We start from the raw sequence: 25,504 nt of genomic DNA, 5'->3' as shown, positions 1-25,504 counted from the left end.
CTTAGGAATAAAAGCAGTATTCAGGTTTCTGCATGTATATTAGAAAACACCCTTATCCTGGTAATGAAAATAAAATTATTTTTTATAACAGAAATCTAACCCTTGTAATATGGAACCAGGGATATTTATGCTAGAAAATATTGTCTTTGGTAGTTGTACCAAAACACAGCCGTATTAAGACTCCATGTTTTTCTTTAATAGAAATGTGACAGATGCAGAGAATTTTGATGGTCAGTGTCATTTAAAATTCCTACATACTACAAGACATCAATATAACATGACATTCTTCCCTTATCGGCTTTCTATATGTGCACCTTATGGGACAATAAAAAGTTGAAGGTTCTTATGTCAAGTGCATAAAAATAGACACAAACATTTCTTCTAAATACCATATTTTATCTGTAGATTATTTGTAATTCTGATATCTTAAGAGCAATTTGAAAAGGCAAAACACAAATCAGAGTATTTAATATTATTCAATTATTTAAAAATTTATATATTTGTGTGTGTGTGTGTGTGTGTGTGTGTGTGTGTGTGTGTGCATGTTTACATGCACATGTGAGTCCAGGTAAACTTGAAGCCCAGAAGAGGCCATCTAATCCTTTGGATAAATTGCTCTATGAAGTCCTGAAGAGAATTTTGATGATGCATATCTATTAATGTCTCCTGAAATTATGCTATTAACTGTAAAGGCTGAATCCAGCTTCTGTAAAAGACTTCCTCTCTTTTTTGTAAGACATCATACTCTCTCTTCCATGTTTTTCTTTTGTAAGTCCTAGGATGCATAAGAATCTTCTTCCCTTCACCGCCCCCCATCATAGGGAACATTGTTTATTTGTAAAGTTTTATTTAAATTACAAACATGAATGTTTCACATGTCAACCTCAGCTCCTTCTCCCACCCCTCCTCCTTTGTCCCTCCAACAGCCACCACAGTCCCCCACCCAATCCCCACATCATTAACCAGGGAGGGTGAGGCCCTCCTTAGGGGGGAATCTCTAAAGTCTGTCATTTCATCCAGGGAAGGACCTATGCCCTTCCTCATGTGTCCAGGCTGAGAGAGGATCCCTCTATTGGGAATGGGCTCCCAAAGATCATTCATAAACCATGGTAAACACTGATCTACTACAAAAGGCCCCAATGATTTCTGTGGTCTCCTCACTGAGACTGCATTCATGGAGTCTGAATCAGTCTCCTGTTGGCCTCTCAGGCATCAGTCTGGGATTCAAGAGCTTCCCCTTATCCAGTAAGCTGTCTTTGTGGGTTTCACCATCATGGTCTTGACCCCTTTGCTCATCACTCCTCTATCTCTGTCACTAGTTACTAGGAGTTCAGTTCAGTTTTTAGGTGTGGGTATCTGTCTCTGCTTCCATAAGTCACTGGATGAAGGTTCTAGGATGGCATATAAGGTAGTCATCAACCTTAGCGTCAAGGAGGGGCATTTAATGTAGTCTCTCCAATATAGTTTAGTTTTCCTGGCAGTGTTATCCTCTTAGATCTCTGGAGATCTCACTAGTGTCATCTCTCTCCTCAAGCCTATAATGACTCAATCTATTATGGTATCTCTCATCCTGCTCTCTTCTATTCTTACCTAAACTCAAACTTCCTGCTCCTCCATAACAACTTCTCCCCTCCTCTTATCCCCCTCTCTTTTTCCTGGCTCCCTCTCCCCTCCCTCAAGGGAACATTGTTTTAAATATGACTGCAAAACAAAGCTTGCTGTATCAAAAGTGTCTTATATTTTGCTCTTAGTGCTCTACAGCCATTAAAGCCATTCATTCACTCAGATATTTAAAAAAGAACAAAGAATATATTTTGAACAGTTCTGTATTTTAAAGCAGAAAAGAATATTTCCACTCTGCATGATACTCCAATGTCTAGGTCTTATGAAACCAGTCACTGAGGGAAAGACTATATGAGATGATGTAGACAACAGTAGTAGTCATGAAAATGTTATAGTCATTCTAAAAGAGATAGGTCTTCCATATGAGCTTGCAATATAGTTGTGAGATAGAATTAACAAATTATCAGTTTAGAAAGTTGATTTCTCTGTGATATTTTGAAGAGATTTTTCTTTCTGGTCTTACAAAAATTATGTAGCACTTGGGAACAAAGATGCATCCCAGCATCCCAGCACTGGAAGCCAAGATGGAGAGAATTTCCACAGCTACCATGACCTTACCCTTGGTGCTATGGTACACAGGGAGGAAGGTAATCCATACACAGCAGAACAACAGCATGCTGAATGTCAACAACTTGGCTTCATTGAATGTGTTAGGCAGATTCCTGGACAAGAAAGCCACAGTGAAGCTCACCTGAGCCAGGCAGCCCAGGTATCCTAGGACACAGTAGAAGGCAGTGACTGAACCCTTGCTGCAGACAATGATGATGTGGCCATGCTCAGAGTGAGCATCAACACTAACAGAGGGAGGAGAAACTCCTAACCAGACTGAACTGATAATAACTTGGATGAGAGTACAGATGGGAATGATGTAGTTAGGGCCTCCTGAAACCAGGAAGTATCTCATTCTTCTTCCAGGGGCTGTGACTTTGAAAGCCAGAAGCACAGTAACTGTTTTGGCCAACACAGTGGAAATAGCCACAGTGAATATGACTCCAAATATGATTTGCCGCAAGATGCATGTAGCTGAGTTTGGACGGCCAATGAAGAGCAGGGGGCAGAGGAAACAAAAGAAGAGTGAGATGAGCAAGATGTAACTTAGCTTCCGGTTATTGGCCTTCACAACGGGAGTGTCATGATGCTTGACAAAGACTCCAAGAATGAGAGCTGTGAATGCAGAGAAGCACAAGGCCATTAAGGCAAGAGCCATCCCCAAAGGGTCTTCATAGGACAGAAATATCACTGCTTTGTGCATACACTCTTTCTGCTCTGTGTTTGCATACTGGTCATCTGGGCACTTCACACACTGATCCACATCTGAGGAGGAGAGCAATATATCATTAGTTCACCTTCAACATTTTATTGACAGGGCATTTAAATTACATGTACAAAAGAACCATTGAGATGTCTGCATTTTTTTGTTGAGTATGTCATTGAAGGACTGTGCATCATAGAAATGCTTCCATTTCATAATGCTCATTATTTCTGTAGAATTATTTTTTGTCTATGTAGCTGTATAGATGCAATAATGTGACATGATATCAAGAAGCACAAAAATTTTTTTTACTACATTCTGGAGTCTAGGAAGAAATGACTTATATTGGTGAATTCACAAACGCTAAATTCTTTAACAATGTGTACTCACTCATTAATGGATTTTAGACATGAATAAGGAGAGTGCCAGGATACAATTACACTGCCAGAGCGTCTAGGAAACAGAACCTTCCTCCAGCAACTGATGAAAGCAGAGGCTGAATCTCACAGACAAACACTGAACTGAACTCTTGGAATCCAGTGTCAGAAAGAGAGAACTGATGGACAAAGGAGTTAAGAATGGGCTGATATAACCCACAGAAACAGTTGACCTGAACAAGGGTGAGCTCTTAGACTCCAGATTGATGGATGTGAAGAAAGCATGGGACTGACTCAGACCCCCTGAATGTTGGTGTCAGTGAGGAGTCCTAGGTAATCTATGGGGCCTTGGGTAGTATTTATCCCTGGCATACAAATAGACTTGCTCGGCCGGGACTCTGGTGGGGGGGCCTAGGCCCTGCCCTGGATGAAATGAAAGTTACTGGAAATCCACCCTGGAGTGCCTCCTTGGGGATCAGAGTGGAGATTGGGTGGGGGACTGGGGTACCTGGTGTTGAGGGCGGGGGAGGAGGGGAGGGAGAGGGAGCTGGGATTGACATGTGAAGCAAGATTGTTTTTAACATAAATAAAAAAATAATGAAAACATTTCCAGATCCCATGGATTCAATACTTCCTGAGGTCTTGTCTTAGTCGTTTCAATGAATGCTGCTTCTATGAGATATGATAATTGTGTCTTCTACTGGGACTAGCTCTCTGATACATTATCTATTTCAAATTTTCTTGCCCAAACACACTTAAATAAAAGCAACTTTAAATGAAATCAGCAGTTTGTATGAGTGTGTATATATTTATAGGTGTATAATCATATATCAGTATCAAAATATCTGATGAGTTTGAAAGTTATTGGGATTATGTGGGGTAATTAGGAGGATGAAAGAGAGAGATGAAAAATGTTGGGGAACTGAAAAGAAAAAAATCATCATAAATACAGTCTTAGTTTAGTCTTCTTCTGGCAGTAACAACAGCCACCTCCCAAGTCTTGTTCAGGAAAATCGGTAGCCTACCTCTGAAATTAGAATCATCTGTACCTACCTAGCATTAAAATGCCCCTGCTTCTTGATTCTGCTCCATTTGGGAATATACAACACCTTCCTCCTTCCCTAATTTTCATCTCTGTTAGACCCAGACTCTGTGTATGTACTCCATGGTGAAGCAGATACTGATAAACAGCATTAGCCAGATAACACAAGAGTCCTTAAGGCAGAGTATTAATACAGAGTGTTGTTTTTATTAATAATACCCTATTTATAAGTTGTGATCACTAGTGTAGTAAGTGCAGAAAAACAAATAGTAGTTACTCTATATCACTGGATAATTTCAGACAGTGATAGTGGATCTTCAATATTGTAAGAAATTTATCTAGAGGCAGTCGTTGGTGGCACACAACTTTAATCCCAGCACTTGGGAGGCAGAGACAGGCGGATCTCTATGAGTTAGAGGTCAGCCTGGCCCACAGAGTGAGTTCCAGGTCAGCATCCAAACCCCCCCAAAAGAGAAATTTATCTAGAACAATGTTTTATGTACTTAATTTGTCAATTTTTAAATGATCTGGGAATTTTCTTCACCTGTGAGAGAATGTACTGCTCTTGCAGAAGACCCGAGTTCACCTCTCATTATAAATTCTGGAGTCACACAAATTTGTGAAACTAATTACAGAGGCATTGTTTTGCCCTCTTCAGCACTGTCTCTTATATGCATTTAAACACCAACCTCACATACATATACATAATGAAAGTAGTAATAAAGATATTTTGATAATTTTTCATAAATATTCATTATTCTTATGTTTTTACATCAAACAGTTAAAGATACTTGGTTTATTGACTTTGGGATATGTTTCATGTGAGACTGAATGGAGTTCTTTCTATGACGTGGGTCCTGAAGATGATTTCAAATTATCTGTGTTAGAGGCCATGATTTAACATCAGAATCATCTAACTGGCCATAAATATCTGTTATGAACTTTCATTTCATTATAGAGAATGACAGGCAAAACAGTGAAAAACCATTAGCCTACCTTTTTATTTAGTCAATCCAGAATAAATAGTAATTTGACTAATATGGGGAGTATAGGTCATAATATTGTTTTAATAATTGTGGCTAATTTTGTGACATTATAACTGGATCAAGTATATACAATTATTAAACATATTTTTCATATTATGTTTCAAAAATATTTCCTACTTTCCTCAGTTTTCAATATAGTTGTAACTTTGATAAGAGCTCTTTGGAAATTGCAAGTAGTTTTTTTTTTCTACCACCTGTTCCTGAAAATTCAACAGTAATAATATCCTCTCTTAATTAATATTACAGATTATTTTCATTTGATACCCAGCATGCACATTACAGAGTAAAGCGAATTCATTTCCCTATCTATTATCTTTTCTGTGGACCCCTGTGCATATGTATAAACATATGTGGTTACACATATATGCAAAATGATTACATAATTCGGAATGATTGAAGACCCAAATATAATTTACATGTAATTTTAGAGGAGATTAATCACTGGAATGTCCTTGTGTAAAATTCTCTAACACTATACATTGATTTTAGAAACCGTCTCTTTGAGAAAATGCCACCTGCCATGAATTTACAATGAGTCAATATGTGGGTCAAGTCATGAGAAGTTTCACACAGGTACAGAGATAATTATTTTTATAAAACTCAGATTAGGTAAATATTATATTGTGTTTGTGCAAATCACTTCCAGACCTCTTCAGCATCCCAGGGTCAGGGTGCAAGGAATGTTCAAAATAAAGGATTTATTACTGCCTTAATACTCACTTGTTTTATTGGAGATTTCATTCTCTGGGCAGGGCCTGCATTTAAAACAGCAGACTGCCATTCCATCCTGCCAGAATTTTCTGAAGCCAGGAACACAATTAGCACTACACACAGAGCGTGGCATCTAAGGAAAATCAGACACATGGTGATAGCAAACGTTTTACCTACTCCTCTCATAACTTTATTATGCTTTATGTTTAGATACTAATGAGGTTTTTTTTATACACAACAACTGAATGACCACATGACAAGAAGTACAGTTTTTAAAAGACATAGAGAAGCTTAAATAAAAATACTCTTTCTCAGGCTAGTCTGTCAGCTTATGTGTATAGCTTTTTATTAATTGTTTTTTTTGTGATATTCAACATGTATACTTTATTTTTTTATTTTTTTTATTTTAATTTTAAATAGCTTGTTTTACATGTCAATCCCAGTTCCCTCTCCCTCCCCTCCTCCCGCACTCCCCTTCCACCCTCCCTCTCACCCTATTGCCAAATCCTTCCACATAGGGGATGTCTAGAGTCTATCATTTTACTCTTGGTAGGGTCAAGGCACTCCCCTAAGAGTCCAGGCTGAGAGAGCATCTCTCTTTGTGCTATAGGCACATGAAGACAGATTGTATACCAGGGATAGACACTGATCCACAGCTCAGGGCCCCATAGGTTGCCCAGGCCTTCTCGCTGACACTCACATTTGGGGGGGTCCAGATCAGTCCCATTCTGGCCTCCCCACTGTCGGTCTGGGGTCCAAGAGCACTCCCCTGTTCAGATCAGCTGTCTCTGCTGGTTTTGCCAGCCCATTCTTTGCCAATTTGCTCATCATTCCTCTCTCTCTGTCACTGGGTTCCTTGGGTTCAGTTCAGTGCTTAGTTGTGTGTTTGCCTCTGCTTCCATCAGTCCCAGGATGTAGGCTCCCGGATAGTTATAGACATCAAGTTCATTATCAGGAATGGGCATTCGAGGTGGTCCTTCCACTATTGCTTAGCTTGCCAATTGATGTTATACCTTTAGATCACTCGAGGTCACTCTGGTGCCTGATCTGTATTCGATCCTATGATTCCCTCTTCCCCCTATTCTACCCCCACCCCCTCAACTTCCTGTTCCCCCATGACCAACTCCCTTCCTCTTTACCCCCTCTATTCTTCCCAGGTCCCACTACCCCCCTCGCCCTGTTCCCCATCCATTCAGAGGATCTTGTCTCCATCCTCTTCTCTTGGGTACTATGCATATATGCATATCTTTTAGGTTCTTTCCTGTTTCCCAGACTCTCTATCTGTGGAAGTGCAGACTGGCACTATCCTGATCCATATCTAAAATCCATATATGAGTGAGTACATACCATGTTTGTCTTTTTGCGACTGGGTTACCTCACTCAGGATGGTTTCTTCCAGTGCTATCCATTTCCCTGCGAATTTCAAGATTCCATTGTTTTTTTCTGCTGAGTAATACTCCATTGTGTAAATGTACCACATTTTCTCTATCCACTCTTCAGTTGAGGGGCATCTAGGTTGCTTCCAGGTTCTGGCTATTACAAACAATGCTGCTATGAACATAGTGGAGCAGATGCCCTTGTTGTATGAACCTGCCTCATTTGGATATATGCCTAAGAGTGGAATTGCTGGGTCTTGTGGTAGATTAATTCCCATTTTCCTGAGGAATCTCCATACTGATTTCCAAAGAGGCTGTATGAGTCGGCATTCCCACCAGCAGTGGAGGAGTGTTCCTCTCTCTCCACATCCCCTCCAGCATAAATTGTCTTCGGTGTTTTTGTTTCTAGCCATTCTGACAGGAGTAAGATGGTATCTCAGAGTTGTTTTGATTTGCATTTCCCTGATGGCTAAGGATGTTGAGCACTTTCTTAAGTGTCTCTTGGCCATTTTAGCCTCCTCTACTGAGAATTCTCTATTTAGCTCTGTACCCCACCTTTCAAGTGGATCCTTTGGTGTTTTGGAGACTTGTTTCTTGAGTTCTTTGTAAATTTTGGAGATTAGCCCTCTGTCAGATGTAGGGTTAGTGAATATCTTTTCCCATTCTGTGGCCTGCCTTTTTGTCTTTTTGATTGTGTCCTTTGCCTTACAGAAGCTTTTTAGTTTCAGAAGGTCCCATTTGTTAATTGTTGATCTCAGTGCCTGTGCCACTGGTGTTATGTTTAGGAAGTGGTCTCCTGTACCAACTCGTTGAAGAGTATCTCCCACTTTCTCTTCTAAAAGTTTCAGTGTGGCTGAATGTATGTTGAGATCTTTGATCCATTTGGACTTAAGTTTTGTACAAGGCGATAAACATGGATCTATCTGCAGTCTTCTGCATACCACTACCCAGTTATGCCAGCACCATTTGTTGAAGATGCTTTCTTTTTTCCACTGTACAGTTTTAGCTTCTTTGTCAAAAATCAGGTGTTCATAGGTGTGTGGGTTAAAATTAGGGCTTTCGATTCGGTTCCATTGGTCTACCTGCCTATTTTTGTGTCGATAACAAACTGTTTTCAGGACTATAGCTCTATAATAGAGCTTGAAGTCAGGTGTGGTGATGCCTCCTGAAGTTCCTTTATTGTATAGGGATGTTTTGGCTATCCTGTGCCTTTTGTTTTTCCATATAAAGTTGATTAATGTTCTTTCCAGGTCCTTGAAGAATTGTGATGGAATTTTGATAGGGATTGCATTGAATCTATAGACTGCTTTTGGCAAGATTGCCATTTTTATTATGTTGATCCTACCAATCCAAGAGCATGGGAGATCTTTCCATTTTCTGGTATCTTCTTTGATTTCTTTCTTCAAAGACACAAAGTTCTTGATATACAGGTCTTTCACTTCCTTGGTTAACATTATCCCCAGATATTTGATGCTGTTTTTTGCTATTGTTAAAGGTGATGTTTCTCTGATTTCTTTCTCAGCCACTTCATCATCTGTATATAATAGGGCCACTGATTTTTTTGAGTTTACCTTGTATCCTGCCACATTGCTGAAGGTGTTTATCAGCTCTAGGAGTAACCTTGCGGAGTTTTTTGGGTCACTTATGTAAACTATCATATCATCTGCAAATAATGAAAGTTTGACTTCTTCTTTTCCTATTTGTATCCCCTTTATCTCCTTTTGTTGTCTTATTGCTGTAGCTAGAACTTCAAGTACAATATTGAAGAGATATGGAGAGAGTGGACAGCCTTGTCTTGTTCCTGATTTTAGAGGAATTGCTTTGAGTTTCTCTCCATTTAGTTTGATGTTAGCTGTTGGTTTACTGTATATTGCTTTTATTATATTCAGGTACGTTCCTGTTATCCCTGATCTCTCTAGGACCTTTATCATGAAGGGGTGCTGGATTTTGTCAAAGGCTTTTTCAGCATCTAGTGAGATGATCATGTGGTTTTTCTTTCGCAGATTATTAATATGGTGGATTACATTGATAGATTTTCTAATGTTGAACCATCCCTGCATTCCTGGAATGAAGCCTACTTGATCATGGTGGATGATTTTTCTGAAGTGTTCTTGAATCCGGTTTGCAAGTATTTTATTGAGTATTTTTGCATCAATGTTCATGAGGGAAATTGGTCTATAGTTCTCTTTCTTAGTTGTGTCTTTGTGTGGCTTGGGTATCAAGGTAATTGTAGCCTCGTAGAAAGAGTTTGGCAGTGAGCCTCCTGCTTCTATAGTGTGGAATACTTTGACGAGTATTGGAATGAGCTCTTCTTTGAATTTCTGGTAGAATTCTGCACTGAAGCCATCTGGGCCTGGGCTTTTTTTGTTTGGGAGACTTTTGATGACTGCTTCTATTTCATTAGTGGTTATAGGTCTGTTTAGATTATTTATCTGTTCTTGATTTAGTTTTGGCAAGTGATATCTATCCAGGAAATTGTCCATTTCCTTTAAATTTTCAAATTTTGTGGAGTACAGATTTTCAAAGTATGCCCTGATGATTCTCTTGATTTCCTCAGAGTCCGTTGTTATGTCCCCTTTCTCATCCCTGATTTTGTTAATTAGCATGTTCTCTCTCTGTCTTTTGGTTAGTTTGGACAGAGGTTTGTCTATTTTGTTGATTTTCTCAAAGAACCAACTCTTTGTTTCATTGATTCTTCTCAATGTTTTCCTGGTTTCTACTTGATTGATTTCAGCCCTCAATTTGATTATTTCCTGGTGTCTGCTCCTCCTGGGGAGTTTGCTTCTTTTTGTTCTAGAACATTCAGCTGTGCTATTAATTCTCTAGTATGACTGTTCTCCAGTTTTTTCATGTGGGCACTTAGTGCTATAAAATTTCCTCTCAGCACTGCTTTCAAAGTGTCCCATAAGTTTGTGTATGTTGTGTCTTCATTCTCATTGAAATCGAGGAAGTCTTTAATTTCTTTTTTTATTTGTTCCTTTACCCAGGGATGGTGCAATTGTGCATTGTTCAATCTCCATGAGTTTGTAGGGTTTCTGCGATTTGTGTTATTGTTGAATTCTAATGTTAATGCATGGTGGTCTGATAAGATGCAGGGGGTTATTCCAATTTTTTTGTATCTGTGGAGATTTGCTATGTTTCCTATTATGTGGTCAATTTTAGAGAGGGTTCCATGTGGTGCCGAGAAGAAGGTATATCCCTTTGTATTTGGGTGGAATGTTCTGTAGATGTCTGTTAAACCCAGTTGGGTCATAACTTCTATTAATTCTTTTGTTTCTTTGTTAAGTTTCTGTCTGGAGGTCCTATCTAGCGGTGAGAGCGGAGTGTTGAAGTCTCCTACTATTAGTGTGTGAGATTTTATGTGCATTTTGAGCTTTAGTAATGTTTCTTTCACGAATGTAGGTGCCTTTGTATTTGGGGCGTAGATGTTTAAAATCGAGACTTCATCTTGATGTATTTTTCCTTTGATGAATATGAAGTGCCCTTCTTCATCTCTTTTGATTGATTTTAATTTGAAGCCTAATTTGTTAGATATTAGGATTGCTACGCCCGCTTGTTTCTTGGGGCCTTTGGTTGGAAGATCTTTTCCCAGCCCTTTACTCTGAGATAACGTCTGTCTTTGGTGTTGAGATGTGTTTCTTGTATGCAGCAGAAGGAAGGGTTCTGTCTTCGTATCCATTCTGCTAGTCTGTGTCTTTTTATAGGTAAGTTGAGGCCGTTGACATTGAGGGATATTAATGACCATTGATTGGTGATCCTTGTTTGCGCTTGATTTATTGTTAGTGAAGTTATTTTGTGTAGTTTCTCCTCCCTTTTTCTTTTAGTGTTTTGTAAAGTATGATTCTATATTGCCTGTGTCTTTGTGAATGTAGTTATCTTCCTTGGCTCTAGGTTTTCCTTCTAGCATTTTCTGTAGAGCTGGATTCATGGATACGTGTTGTTTAAATCTGGCTTTGTCATGGAATATTTTGTTTTCTCCATCTATGGTAATTGAGAGCTTTGCTGGATATAGTAGTCTGGGCTGGCATCCTTGTTCCCTTAGCGTTTGTAGGACATCTGACCAGGATCTTCTGGCTTTCATCGTTTCCATTGAGAAGTCAGGTGTAATTCGGATAGGTCTGCCTTTATATGTTACTTGGCCTTTTTCTTTAGCTGCTCTTAATATTTTCTCTTTGCTTTGTAGGTTTGATGTTTTGATTATTATATGGTGAGGTGACTTCTTTTTCTGGTCAAGCCTATTTGGTGTTCTGTAAGATTCTTGTACTTTCATAGGCATATCTTTCTTTAGGTTAGGGAAGTTTTCTTCTATGATTTTGTTGAATATGTTTTCTGTACCTTTAAGTTGAAGTTCTTCACCTTCTTCTATACCTATTATTCTCAGGTTTGGCTTCTTCACGGTGTCCCATATTTCCTGAATATTTTGTGTTAAGGATTTGTTGGTTTTGAGATTTTCTTTGGTTGACGATGCTATGTCCTCTAATGAGTCTTCAACACCTATTCAAGAAATAAACAAATCTCTCAAAGAATTTTATTAATTGTTAATGGGTGCTGTTGTCCCTAAGCAGGGCTTTATGATAAATTCAAGGAGAGCAAGCCAATTTACCCTGTTCCTTCAGGGCCTGTACTTTGGCTGCAGTCTCCAGATTTCTGCCTGGTCTTCCGTTGACTGTCACCCTTGAGCTAAATCAACCATTCCCTCTTCATTTATTTATGGTCACTACTTGCTCACAACAACTGAATAGCAAAATAAGATTAGTGGGCATCTGAAACCAGGGAACTATCTTCTAAAATCTCAGACAACAACATTAACTCCAATAAAATAGTACTGCGCAGAATGACATACAAAGTGTGACGAGCAGAGAGCTGAATGGGCAGACCCAGTGTATTTTGTCGTGAGGAAGTGCTGACTTGACATGTAGTGACCTGGAAGGTAAAGTCTTTTCTAATGTGGAAAGTCCAATAAAGACTATGAATGCGTGGGTACCCGGAATAAAAGTTGCCTCGTTTATATTTAATTGAAAAAATGTATGTAGTATCTTTGATTACCATGGACCTGCTTGTGGTCATCTGTTTGCTGCATTAGAAGGTTCCTGATTCTTGCTTGTTCACGTTGCATCTTTTGTTTTGTGCTAACTTCTATGCCAAAATAAGAGCGTCACCTAATCACAGAATCATCTGATGTTCTCCACAAGTGTGGAGAACTACAATGCTTCCTTTTCTCCTTCTGTTTTGCTGAAGCAAAGTTTCAGTGTGAAGCTATCGGTTTATGTAAACTTCCTTGACCATGACAATTTTCATTCCTTCACTTTTGTATGTCTCTTCATTTATTGTTTAATTTGATAATATTTTATGCAGTATTTTGAATAAGAGTGGAGACAATGCATACCATTATCCATTTTCTGCTCGTTTCACAGAAGTTCAGAATTCCTTGCAGATCACTGTTTGGCTTGATCTCTGCATGTAAGCTGAGGTTCCATTAAAAAGGAATAGTTCCCTGATTGTTTTTTCAAGGAGTTTGTATTACAGACAGGCAGCACAATACACCCCTGACACCATCTCACTTTAATGGATATTCTTTGATTTTTCTCTCCATGTGATACAATGTTGTCAATATATTTTCTACAGAAAAACTTAATACGTCAATATGTTTTTGTTGTATTCTGTCAGTCTTTGTTTCTTTTATGTTTATTTTTCAATCTCAGTGAAGTTGGACTTGTTAAGTGTACAATCTGCACAATTGTAGATAATAATTGAATTCTATCCTTGAGTTTATTAATGTGTTCTTTTACTCTTAACCTCTGCATATCTTGAAGCAAGCTTCCATACTTGAGGTGAAGTCATTTTGGTTATACAGACTGATCATTCTGTTTTGTTGTTGATATCTCTTGGGAGGTGTTCACTCCAAAATTATTAGGTTCATGTCCATCCATGATATTGTTCTCTGGATTTACTTCTTTCAATTTCGCTTCATAGAAAAGCTTTTCCTCCTGTTATAGAAGTGTTCTCACATATTTTCCCTATGAGGGTAACAAATGAATGCTTGTTTGTTTGTTTGTTTTTTAAATCGATTTTATTTTCTGTGCGTTGTATTTTATAAATGTGACCACTGACATTGAATTCTTATTGAAAACTATTTGTCATATTTGGTTATTGAAATATTTTATACTCTTACAATAGTTGATTGTTTGACTGTTGTTGCAGTGATAGCTATATGTTCTTTGACCTCTTGTGTTTATCTTGCTTTTTCATCTGTAGGTGTTCTTCCAGTGCTTTTATAGTTTTGCCCCTTTTTAAAAGCATTTTGTAAAAGTTTCCATTATTGAATTTGTTCTGTCTTCTTCTACAATTGGGAGTAATTTTGCTTGCTGTAGTAACCAGGGTTGGCAACATATGTCTCTATGTATTTGAAATATATCATTGACTTTCCTTTTTAAGAGTATTCTCAGTAGAATCTGCTGTTTTCCAGATGGACCCTTTTAAAACTGGAACTTCTCTCCTGTAGTCTTCAAATTTCATTCTTTTTTAGAATAAAAATTTTAAATAAAATAAACCAAGGGCTTCTTTTTTCTGATGTTGAATTTTTGGTATTTAAATTACTATTATATCTATCTGTTTATATATCATGCTATGTTTTATAAATTTGAACCTAATTTTCCTGATACAATGTTGAGGAATTTAGTGTTTCCTTCTCCTTTTGGGCACATTGTTTGTAAATTTGATCTTTGTAATATTGACTTGATTTCCTAGGTGTTTTATTCCTTTTCAACTATTTTCTTCATACTTTGAATTTTCTATTCCTACTCCGGTTCTTCAAGTCTTCCCTCCTGTCTTCAACTTGAAATATTCTCTTGGTGAGTATTTTAACTGAGATATTTTTATTCATTTGCTTTAACTTTATAATTTTATTTTGGGCAATTTGTATTGTTTTGTACCTTTAGAGAAATCCTTTGTCACAAGATCATTTTGTGTTTAATTGTATGGAAGTTTTCATGATCTCATTTTTTCTCCAAGAAAGATTTGTGTACTTTTTAATTTTTATGCAATACTTCTTCTGTTTCCTCATTCAGTATGTCATTGACAATACTCTCCTTTTAGTTTATGATTGTAAGATTTGGGTCATGTTCCTTTGATATCTTCCTGTGTATTCGTTTGCTGTTTGGTTCTGCTTTTTAATTTGCATTTCTGAAAGCAGATCTCTGGTTGAATTGTCTTTAATCCTCAGTGTACTTCCAGTGAATGTTTTTGCAATGCTCAATCAGGGTGTGGGTAGAAAACACATCCACTTTCGTTGCTGCCCTCTGTCTGGATAAATATGTCAGTAGATTCACTTTCAGCATATATCTTCTTTTTACTGAATCTCACTTGAGGAAAGAATGAATCTCTATGTCTAATACTATCTAGGTAACCAGAGATATCACCTCAGATTATTTTTGAAGACTTTGCCTAAGTTGCTGTCTTCAAATTTAACCAACTTTGTACTAGGAAGTTTGAATTGGATACCTTAAAACCATTATCACCAGACTTATAAAATACCTATGAACAAAAATGGGATATTTCATTTACAAATTTCTTGAAAATCTATTTTTTTTACTATCAATGCTTCAAATAAGAGAAGAATACTAGACACATTCTTATTGGTTTGTGTGGACTATGAAATAATTAGTCTTAACATGCAAGATATCTCTATTGATAAAATATTTACAGTGTATGATTCAGAGCAGGAGACATCACTCAGTGGTAGGCAACAATTATTGCTCATTAATAAGACTCAAACTTGATTTCTAGCAGTCGCTGTGTGGAAAACACCCTTTTTCCATTTCCTAGGGACTCAATAACCCTTCTGTTATCTATATGAACCACAGATGCAGCAGTTGTAAGCATGCATGAGGAGAAAACACCCATATGCACAAAAGCAAAAAGAAAGAAAAATAATGTTATAATTCACAGATGTAATATGCATCCTAAAAATATTAATTTATTGTTAGAGTTTTGACAATTCAGTAACTCTTTAAAACTATTAAACAAAATTAAATAATAAATATGCAAGATTTGTGTATTTTTCATTTACTCAATCATTAAGAGAGCCGAACTTGTCAACATCTGTGCTCGTGATTCAACACAAGGGAAGAAATCACTGTAAGGTAATCAGTATGCTACCAAGAGAATATTGCTCAGTTTACTGGAAATTATATAATGTCACTTTGACATCTGGTTTGTATTCAAATTTATAACCAGAATCAGGTTTGGACAAGATAAAATGCACTATATGCATGTTGGAAATCCTCAAAGGGTTAATTATGTCTCACATCAAAAAGGAGAAAAGAAGAATCATAAAGTAGGAGGCTTGATATTGGTTCAAAATATGACAATTTATTACATTAAGTATCAAAGAAGCATGAATGATCCAGCTTGACAGTGTTACTACTGTGAGTTCAGTTTGGTCAGACCCACCTGTGTATTTCCTTTGGAAAATTCTACCATTTCTTCAAACACATGGAACTGCTGACCTTGTGGAAAATATGGGCTATACTTTCCTATCTTCTCCTTAACTCTCAGATCATGTGGGAAATTCCAAATCAGAAAAATGTCGTACTCTTCCTGAAGGTCCTCTTTCTGGTTGATATTCACTCTGTCCCCAAGAGGGTTTGTGAATTGGGTCTTCTTCAGAAATGCATTCAGCTGTAAGACAGGCAGCATCCTATATTGTGTTTGCTCCTTACTGAAGAAAAAAATTCTGATTTTCATCTTAATGGCAACATTATCGCAGGTGGCTAGAGGAGCAATATCGCCAAAAGTAAATGAATAAAGAAAGTTATAATAATTATCTTTGAATTTTACTTCCCTTAGAGGAACCTGTCAAACATATACCTAGACATACATGCAGACACCAAACACAGCTATGCAACACACTCACACACACAGAAACACATGAGAGAGAGAGAATACCTAAAACTATTAAAAAATACAAACAAAATACTGCCATACAATTTTTTCAACACATATACATAGAAACATGCCCTGGATTCCTATATATATGCTGAGTAAACGACACCAAACATCCATATAAAAACACTGAAACCCATAAACAGGAATGCACACATGCCTAAATACATACAAGGAAAAGCATACACGTACAAACACCAAAGACAGAATCATTGGCAAAGAGAAATATTTATCCACACACTGAAAGACAGTCAGACAGACAGACAGACAGACACACACACACACACAGAGAACAATGAAAATATATATATATTTATGTAGGCACTAAGATGTTAATGTGGTCTCATACACACACATTCACTGCCAAGTACACATTGTTAGATACACACTGGAAAATACCCAAACAGAAAGTCACAGATGAATTCATTATGAATGACACTGAAGACAGACAAATACCCATAGAAACCTATGGATGAAGACATATACAGACAAACAAAAAATGACAAATATTCATATCAAGAGAGAATCATTCAGTAACACATATGAATGCGCATGTATGTACTGAACTGAATCACAGCAGTGTTGCCTGTGTGATAACTATCAGAGTGCCCGCTGTGATCTCCAGAGCTGATAGTGGAGAAGTAATCATTTGAGAAGACTTATGACTATCATCCCCTGTACAATTTACAGTATTCTTGATGATCAATGTAAAAGACCTAATATAAAGATGGGAAGTATTCATGAGTAAGGACTGACAATGTTTACAGTATTAGAATAGGGGTGATGATGTTGACAAGCTCAGTAAGAAAATCACTGATTGTGCTTGATGCATTTTGTCTTGTGCTCCATTGCCTTTGCATTAGAGATTTCTACTAAATTCTAGGTTTACTCCCTCAACAGAAAAACAAAATGCTCAGATATTTTCCTTTTGCTGGGTATACTTTCTAGTTCACTGAGTTTAGGCATGTGAAAGACTCCTAAAGATATGACATTGCTGACACCAAATATCATGCAATAGAAGAAGTATTACCTTCAAGCAATTAGAACCACGTCCTTTCCCATTGTCTATTGCTGGATTATCTACTTGTTGAAGATCCATCTCATGCAGTGCATGGGCCAGCGCATACACAGCATTGTATATGTCATAACTGCCATCACTAAAGGCCATGTCAAAAGTCCGTACCACTAGCCAATCCATGGAGATATTTGATGAGTATCTCTTCAGTGTCTTACAGTTGGTTCTGGAGACTTCACAGTTAAAATTCATCCATTCCAACCTTGCAAGGTATTTATCTGTGTACCTGAGAGGGTTTATTGTCTGGACAAAATTTTTAAAACCAGTAATATCACCATGATGGTGTGCAAAAGCTAGAATCATGTGTGATGAGTCAAGCATGAAGTCTCTTTTACTTGTAGTCACATCCCACTGTGAGGTGATGACCCATATTCTCTGTAAACCTCGGGATTCCCACATTCGAAAGCTCACAGCAAGAGTACTGTCTGTGTCACCATAAATGATAACAACTTTTGTGGATGATGCCTTGATTTTGTTATAATACAGTTCAGCTCTTGACATGTATAATTGCATACTGATTGGAATTATATTTACAAAGGCAAAGCAGACTGTATTTTTTCCAAACTCTCTTCTTAAATATGAGAGAAATTGAATGCCAAGATCACTGTCAGAGATGACCAGTCCAACCCAGTTCCAGCTGAAGTGAAGCATGACAGAGACCATGGCCAAGGCTAGAGATGTGTGCTTGGGGGCCATTTGATACAGATAGGGAAACTTTTCATGATCATTTAGGATTGGATGGAAGGATCCGTAGGTAAATTGAATCACCTAGGATTCAGGGAGAAGCATGAGGTTCAACTCAGTCATAACCTTTGAGACACCTTTTTTTTTCTGCAAAGAGTTCTATGAAACCCCCTTGCCTAATTCCCTTAGCTATTACTTCTTCTCTCATGTGTATGACAAATCAGGAAATGTTTATGGCCCATCATTCTCTGAATAGTACTAATGAGCTACATAGAGTGATAAAAATGTATGATCTGTCCTCACTTAACACATCTTTAGTGTATGGGAATGACATCCATGAGGACACCTTTGCAGTCAAACCCAATCTGTAAAATTCTTACCTTTTGGAATTTCCAGAGGTCTAAGAATGTCATAAGTATTGCAGCTGCTTCCCAATTTGGTCCTGTAAGCATCACACGGCACATGATATCTTCCCCACAGTAATAATTAGGGAAAAAACCAGGGTCTTGTCCCAAAATTCGACTGAGACTGTAAAATTGAGACACAGTCAAACAATCGTTTTCATCATAATCATATACTAAAGATTTGTTTGGTAATATATCAGGGTTCCTGTTTACTTCATCCAGGGTAAATGCCAAGGCCAGTCCAAACTTGTAGTTCTCAGTTGGTGTTCTGTAAAAGTGCACAGTGTTTAATATGAACAAATACATAATTATTTGTACTCAATATAAGTACTATCTTGTACTGAACAGTATGAGCAACCTTGCCCAAATATTGAAACAAATATCTTCTGTTGTGTGGTTGTAAAGACATAAGAATTTGGAAGCTAGAGCCCCTCCAAGACCCCAACCCCAGCAAGTCCAGCTTCAGGTGAGATTGGGTCTCCGGCGGGGACCACCTGCCCTTCCCCCATCCCGCTTGAACTTCTGGGCCGCTCCCAGCATCCAGAAGACCCGCCCACACAGGAAAGACATCATCCCCTCCAAGACCCCAACCCCAGCGAGTCCAGCTTCAGGAAAGACATCAGCCCCTCTAAGACCCCAACCCCAGTGAGTCCAGCTTCAGGAAAGACATCAGCCCTTCCAAGACCCCAACCCCAGTGAGTCCAGCATCAGGAAAGACATCAGCCCTTCCAAAACGCCAACCCCAGCGAGTACAGCTTCAGGAGACCTGCCCACACAGCAAAGAAGTCAACAACTCCAAGACCCCAACCCCTGTGAGACCAGCTTCAGAAAAGACATCAGCCCTACCAGGACCCAAACTCCGTCTCAGCATCCCCAGCTTCAGCTGCAGGAAGGAAGGAGACAAGCGGAGACAGAAAGACCCCACCAGCACCCACTGAAAGAAGAAATGGGAAGAAGACAGAATAAGAGATCACTCAGCAATAGAAACACCAACATGACCCCACCAGAATCCAGGGATCCAACACCAGCAAGAACTGAAAAGCACTACATAGACGAAAAAGAGGAGACAGACCTTAAAAATTATTTCATGAAGATGTTGGAGACCCTCAAAGAAGAAACGAGGAAATCCCTTAAAGAAATAGAAGAAAAAAACAAACAAAAAATCCATGAAATGGGGGAAAAATTCAAGAAATAAACAAATCTCTCAAAGAATCTAAAGAGCACCAAGAAAGAACAACCAAAAAAATGAAGGAAACAACTCAAACAGTTGAAGGATTGAAAGCTGAAATAGAAACGATAAAGAAAGCACAGAATGAAGGGATGCTGGAAATAGAAAAGCTGGGTAAACGATCAGGAACTACAGATGCAAGTATCACCAATAGAATACAAGAGATAGAAGAGAGAATCTCAGGTGTTGAAGACTCATTAGAGGATATAGAGTCGTCAACCAAAGAAAATCTCAAAACCAACAAATCCTTAACACAAAATATCCAGGAAATATGGGACACCGTGAAGAAGCCAAACCTGAGAACAATAGGTATAGAAGAAGGTGAAGAAATTCAACTTAAAGGTACAGAAAACATATTCAACAAAATGATAGAAGAAAACTTCCCTAACCTAAAGAAAGAGATGCCTATGAAAGTACAAGAATCTTACAGAACACCAAATAGGCTTAACCTATTGGAAAAAGAAGTCACCTCGCCATATAATAATCAAAACATCAAGCCTACAGAGTAAAGAGAAAATATTAAGAGCAGCTAAAGAAAAAGGCCAAGTAACATACAAAGGCAGACCTATCCGAATTACACCTGACTTCTCAATGGAAAAGATGAAATCCAGAAGATCCTGGACAGATGTCCTACAAACGCTAAGGGAACAAGGATGCCAGCCCAGACTACTATATCCAGCAAAGCTCTCAATTACCATAGATGGAGAAAACAAAATATTCCATGACAAAGCCAGATTTAAACAACACGTATCCATGAATCCAGCTCTACAGAAAATGCTAGAAGGAAAACCTAGAGCCAAGGAAGATAACTACATTCACAAAGACACAGGCAATATATAATCACACTTTACAAAACACCAAAAGAAAAAGGGAGGAGAAACTACACAAAATAGCTTCACTAACAATAACTCAATCACAAGCAAGGACCACCAATCAATGGTCATTAATATCCCTCAATGTCAACGGCCTCAACTTGCCTATAAAAAGACACAGACTAGCAGAATGGATACGAAGACAGAACCTTTCCTTCTGCTGCATACAAGAAACACATCTCAACATCAAATAGAGACGCTATCTCAGAGTAAAGGGTTGGGAAAAGATCTTCCAATCAAACGGTCCCAAGAAACAAGCGGGTGTAGCAATCCTAATATCTAACAAATTAGACTTCAAATTAAAATCAATCAAAAGAGATGAAGAAGGGCACTTCATATTCATCAAAGGAAAAATACATCAAGACGAAGTCTCGATTTTAAACATCTACGCCCCAAATACAAAGGCACCTACATTCGTGAAAGAAACATTACTAAAGCTCAAAACGCACATAAAATATCACACACTAATAGTAGGAGACTTCAACACTCTGCTCTCACCCCTAGACAGGGCCTCCAGACAGAAACTTAACAAAGAAACAAAAGAACTAATAGAAGTTATGACCCAACTGGTTTTAACAGACATCTATAGAACATTCCACCCAAATACAAAGGGATATACCTTCTTCTCGGCACCACATGGAACCTTCTCTAAAATTGACCACATAATAGGAAACATAGCAAATCTCCACAGATACAAAAAAATTGGAATAACCCCCCTGCATCTTATCCGACCATCATGCATTAACATTAGAATTCAACAATAACACAAATCGCAGAAACCCTACAATCTCATGGAGATTAAACAATGCACAATTGCACCATCCCTGGGTAAAGGAACAAATAAAAAAAGAAATTAAAGACTTCCTCGATTTCAATGAGAATGAAGACACAACATACACAAACTTATGGGACACTTTGAAAGCAGTGCTGAGAAGAAATTTTATAGCACTAAGTGCCCACATGAAAAAACTGGAGAACAGTCATACTAGAGAATTAATAGCACAGCTGAATGTTCTAGAACAAAAAGAAGCAAACTCCCCCCAGGAGGAGCAGACGCCAGGAAATAATCAAATTGAGGGCTGAAATCAATCAAGTAGAAACCAGAAAAACACCGAGAAGAATCATTGAAACAAAGAGTTGGTTCTTTGAGAAAATCAACAAAATAGATAAACCTCTGTCCAAACTAACCAAAAGACAGAGGGAGAGCATGCTAATTAACAAAATCAGGGATGAAAAAGGCGACATAACAACAGACTCTTGAGGAAATCCAGAGAATCATCAGAGCATACTTTGAAAATATGTACTCCACAAAATTTGAAAATTTAAAGGAAATGGACAATTTCCTGGATAGATATCACTTGCCAAAACTAAATCAAGAACAGATAAACAATCTAAACAGACCTATAACCCCTAATGAAATAGAAGCAGTCATCAAAAGTCTCCCAAATAAAAAAAGCCCAGGCCCAGATGGCTTCAGTGCAGAATTCTACCAGAAATTCAAAGAAGAGCTAATTCCAATACTCCTCAAAGTATTCCACACAATAGAAGCAGGAGGCTTACTGCCAAACTCTTTCTACGAGGCTACAATTTCCTTGATACCCAAGCCACACAAAGGCACAACTAAGAAAGAGAACTATAGAACAATTTCCCTCATGAACATTGATGCAAAAATACTCAATAAAATACTCGCAAACTGGATTCAAGAACACATCAGAAAAATCATCCACCATGATCAAGTAGGCTTCATTCCAGGAATGCAGAGATGGTTCAACATTAGAAAATCTATCAATGTAATCCACCATATTAACAATCTGCGAAAGAAAAACCACATGATCATCTCACTAGATGCTGAAAAAGCCTTTGACAAAATCCAGCATCCCTTCATGATAAAGGTCCTAGAGAGATCAGGGATAACAGGAACGTACCTGAATATCATAAAAGCAATATACAGTAAACCAACAGCTAACATCAAACTAAATGGAGAGAAACTCAAAGCAATTGCTCTAAAATCAGGAACAAGACAAGGCTGTCCACTCTCTCCATATCTCTTCAATATTGTACTTGAAGTTCTAGCTACAGCAATAAGACAACAAAAGGAGATAAAGGGGATACAAATAGGAAAAGAAGAAGTCAAACTTCCACTATTTTTAGATGATATGATAGTTTACATAAGTGACCCAAAAAACTCTGCAAGTTTACTCCTAGAGCTGATAAACACCTTCAGCAATGTGGGAGGATACAAGGTAAACTCAAAAAAATTAGTGGCCCTATTATATACAGATGATGATGTGACTGAGAAAGAAATCAGAGAAACATCACCCTTTACAATAGCCAAAAACAGCATCAAATATCTGGGGATAATGTTAACCAAGGAAATTAAAGACCTGTATATCAAGAACTTTGTGCCTTTAAAGAAAGAAATCAAAGAAGATTCCAGAAAATGGAAAGATCTCCCATGCTCTTGGATTGGTAGGATCAACATAATAAAAATGGCGATCTTGCCAAAAGCAGTCTACAGATTCAATGCACTCCCTATCAAAATTCCATCACAATTCTTCAAGGACCTGGAAAGAACATTAATCAACTTTATATGGAAAAACAAAAGGCCCAGGATAGCTAAAACATCCCTATACAATAAAGGAACTTCAGGAGGCATCACCATACCTGACTTCAAGCTCTATTATAGAGCTATAGTCCTGAAAACAGCTTGGTATTGGCACAAAAATAGGCAGGTAGACCAATGGAACCGAATTGAAAGCTCTAATTTTAACCCACAAACCTATGAACACTTGATTTTTGACAAAGAAGCTAAAAGTGTACAATGGAAAAAAGAAAGCATCTTCAACAAATGGTGCTGGCATAACTGGGTACTGGTATGCAGAAGACTGCAGATAGACCCATGTGTATCGCCTTGTACAAAACTTAAGTCCAAATGGATCGAAGATCTCAACATAAATCCAGCCACACTGAAACTTTTAGAAGAGAAAGTGGGAGATGCTCTTCAACGAGTTGGTACAGGAGACCACTTCCTAAACATAACACCAGTGGCACAGACACTGAGATCGACAATTAACAAATGGGACCTTCCTCAGAATGTGTAGATTGGCACAGTTTTTGTCCAAGTAGTAAACATAGCCATTTTCATTGAAATTATTGAATAACATAAAAAATATATGGTGTGCTAGCTGAAGAGTTTATAGGAGTGTCTTCTAAAAATTATCCCAATGACTAAGTTTGTCAATAAATGATAGGAGAGTCCACAATAGTCTTTATGGGGAACAATTGGCTATGGACTTACAGTTCATGATAATTAGCGGACAATATAGTTAACATATCGTCTCCTGTCCATTTAAATCCTAGTCATGTTTTTCTTTCAGATTTACTGTTGCAGGTAAGAATTCTTTTCTAATACTTACTTTTAAATGAATTTACAGCAGAAAAACCTTTTTGGTAAAAAATGTATATATGTGCATCCCTGTGTGTTTGACAATATTAATGCTAACTTTGAACACAAAAGGGCACAAATCACTTGGTTTTTAATTCCTCTTTTATATAATCTAGTCTGGTACCAAATGCACAAAAATACACCTGCCCAAGTCCTGATTGCATACGTTAAAGTTATGTATTTTCACTACAGTATTTTTCAACTATTTCATTTTACACAGATGTGTCACATATTCAAAGTGGGCATATCTGACCCTCATGTTTTTTCCTACTAAATAATTCAGTTTGATTACTGTAGGAGGAAGTCTGATGCCGCCATTAAACATGTGACTTACTAAGTCTATGCCGCCATTAAACATGTGACTTACTAGAGGCGCATACAGATGAGGTAATAAAAGGGCGGTTTACCACACCGCTAACCACACCCACTTTAGGCAGGACTAAAGACGTATACGGCTGGACGTAAAGACGTATACGTACGTAGGCGGAACTACGTCACTAGCCAAGCCCACTTTTGGGCATGGCTAGGGGCGTTACGGGGGAAGGCATAAAAGACAGCGCACAGGAAGTCTCGCTCTCTTTTCCTGGAGTTCGGCTATTTACTTTCATATTCGTAGGATGAAATTCATTGAAATACTATTAGTTTTCTTTCCATGAGACAATACTCTGCTATGGACAATGTCAACAGGAGGCCTCTTTGTGATGCATCAGGATAGAGACTGCTTCCTTGTTTCTATTTCGAGCCTAGTAAGTGGGAAACTAACTGGAAGAAAAACAGAATACACACATGGCAAAAACCCTGTAAAATAGCAACGAGTCTCTAAAAGAACTTGGAGTTGTTAGTCTGTAAGTTCAGAGAAGAGGACAGAAGTTTCAAGACCCATCTCAAAACATTAATGATGATATATACGTGGAAAAATGCAAAGCACTTACTGTATATTCAAAAATTGTTTGAAATACTCTTTATCCACTTGCCATTGAACTTCTCTGGGTGAGAAGGCACAACTTTTCGTCAAGTCACCATCCTTGTCTTCACTCTGCTTCATTTTCCAAAAGCACCTGGGATGCATAAAAGTGGCCATGTAGATTGGAATGTTCAGAAGCAGCAAGAGGGAAATGACAATGAACATCTCTGTGCTGTGCTACACCAGGGCAGCATGAATTGTGAAGTGTCATGTGGAGAAGCATATTAATCGCATACCCAGTTTGACTACTTGCCTTTATTTCTTGGGCAAATGAGAGGCTATTTTCGAATCTGTGCTTCCTTTTTCTCCCAGGTGTTTCTTAACCCCTGGAGAAATATTGGACACTGTCTTCCCTGGGGCTCTGCATCTGGGTGCACAGTGCATATGAAAAACATGGGCTGATACACGTATAAGGGGATAGTTCAGTCTCTCATTCCATGATATCACTCATGTTTGTGGTTA

General features: G+C 38.0%; 1 protein-coding gene across 1 annotated transcript in view; it reads right to left on the bottom strand.

Annotated features, from left to right (window-relative positions):
• LOC121135409 (vomeronasal type-2 receptor 116-like) overlaps positions 1–25,207 on the bottom strand; it is a 28,114-nt gene extending 2,907 nt beyond the window's left edge. Inside the window, exons 1-6 of the mRNA XM_040734162.1 lie at positions 25,011–25,207; positions 18,510–18,801; positions 17,401–18,213; positions 15,879–16,106; positions 6,061–6,184; positions 2,076–2,937 (exon numbers count right to left, since the gene is read on the bottom strand). Of these exons, the coding sequence (XP_040590096.1) occupies positions 2,076–2,937; positions 6,061–6,184; positions 15,879–16,106; positions 17,401–18,213; positions 18,510–18,801; positions 25,011–25,207 (2,516 nt within the window). The remainder of the gene's footprint in view (positions 1–2,075; positions 2,938–6,060; positions 6,185–15,878; positions 16,107–17,400; positions 18,214–18,509; positions 18,802–25,010) is intronic.
• Positions 25,208–25,504: the final 297 nt, after the last annotated feature.

Source organism: Mesocricetus auratus, unplaced genomic scaffold (assembly GCF_017639785.1).
Source record: "Mesocricetus auratus isolate SY011 unplaced genomic scaffold, BCM_Maur_2.0 Super-Scaffold_100037, whole genome shotgun sequence".
NCBI classification, from domain to species: Eukaryota; Metazoa; Chordata; class Mammalia; order Rodentia; family Cricetidae; genus Mesocricetus; species Mesocricetus auratus.
This window is presented reverse-complemented; position numbering and strand designations above follow the sequence as displayed.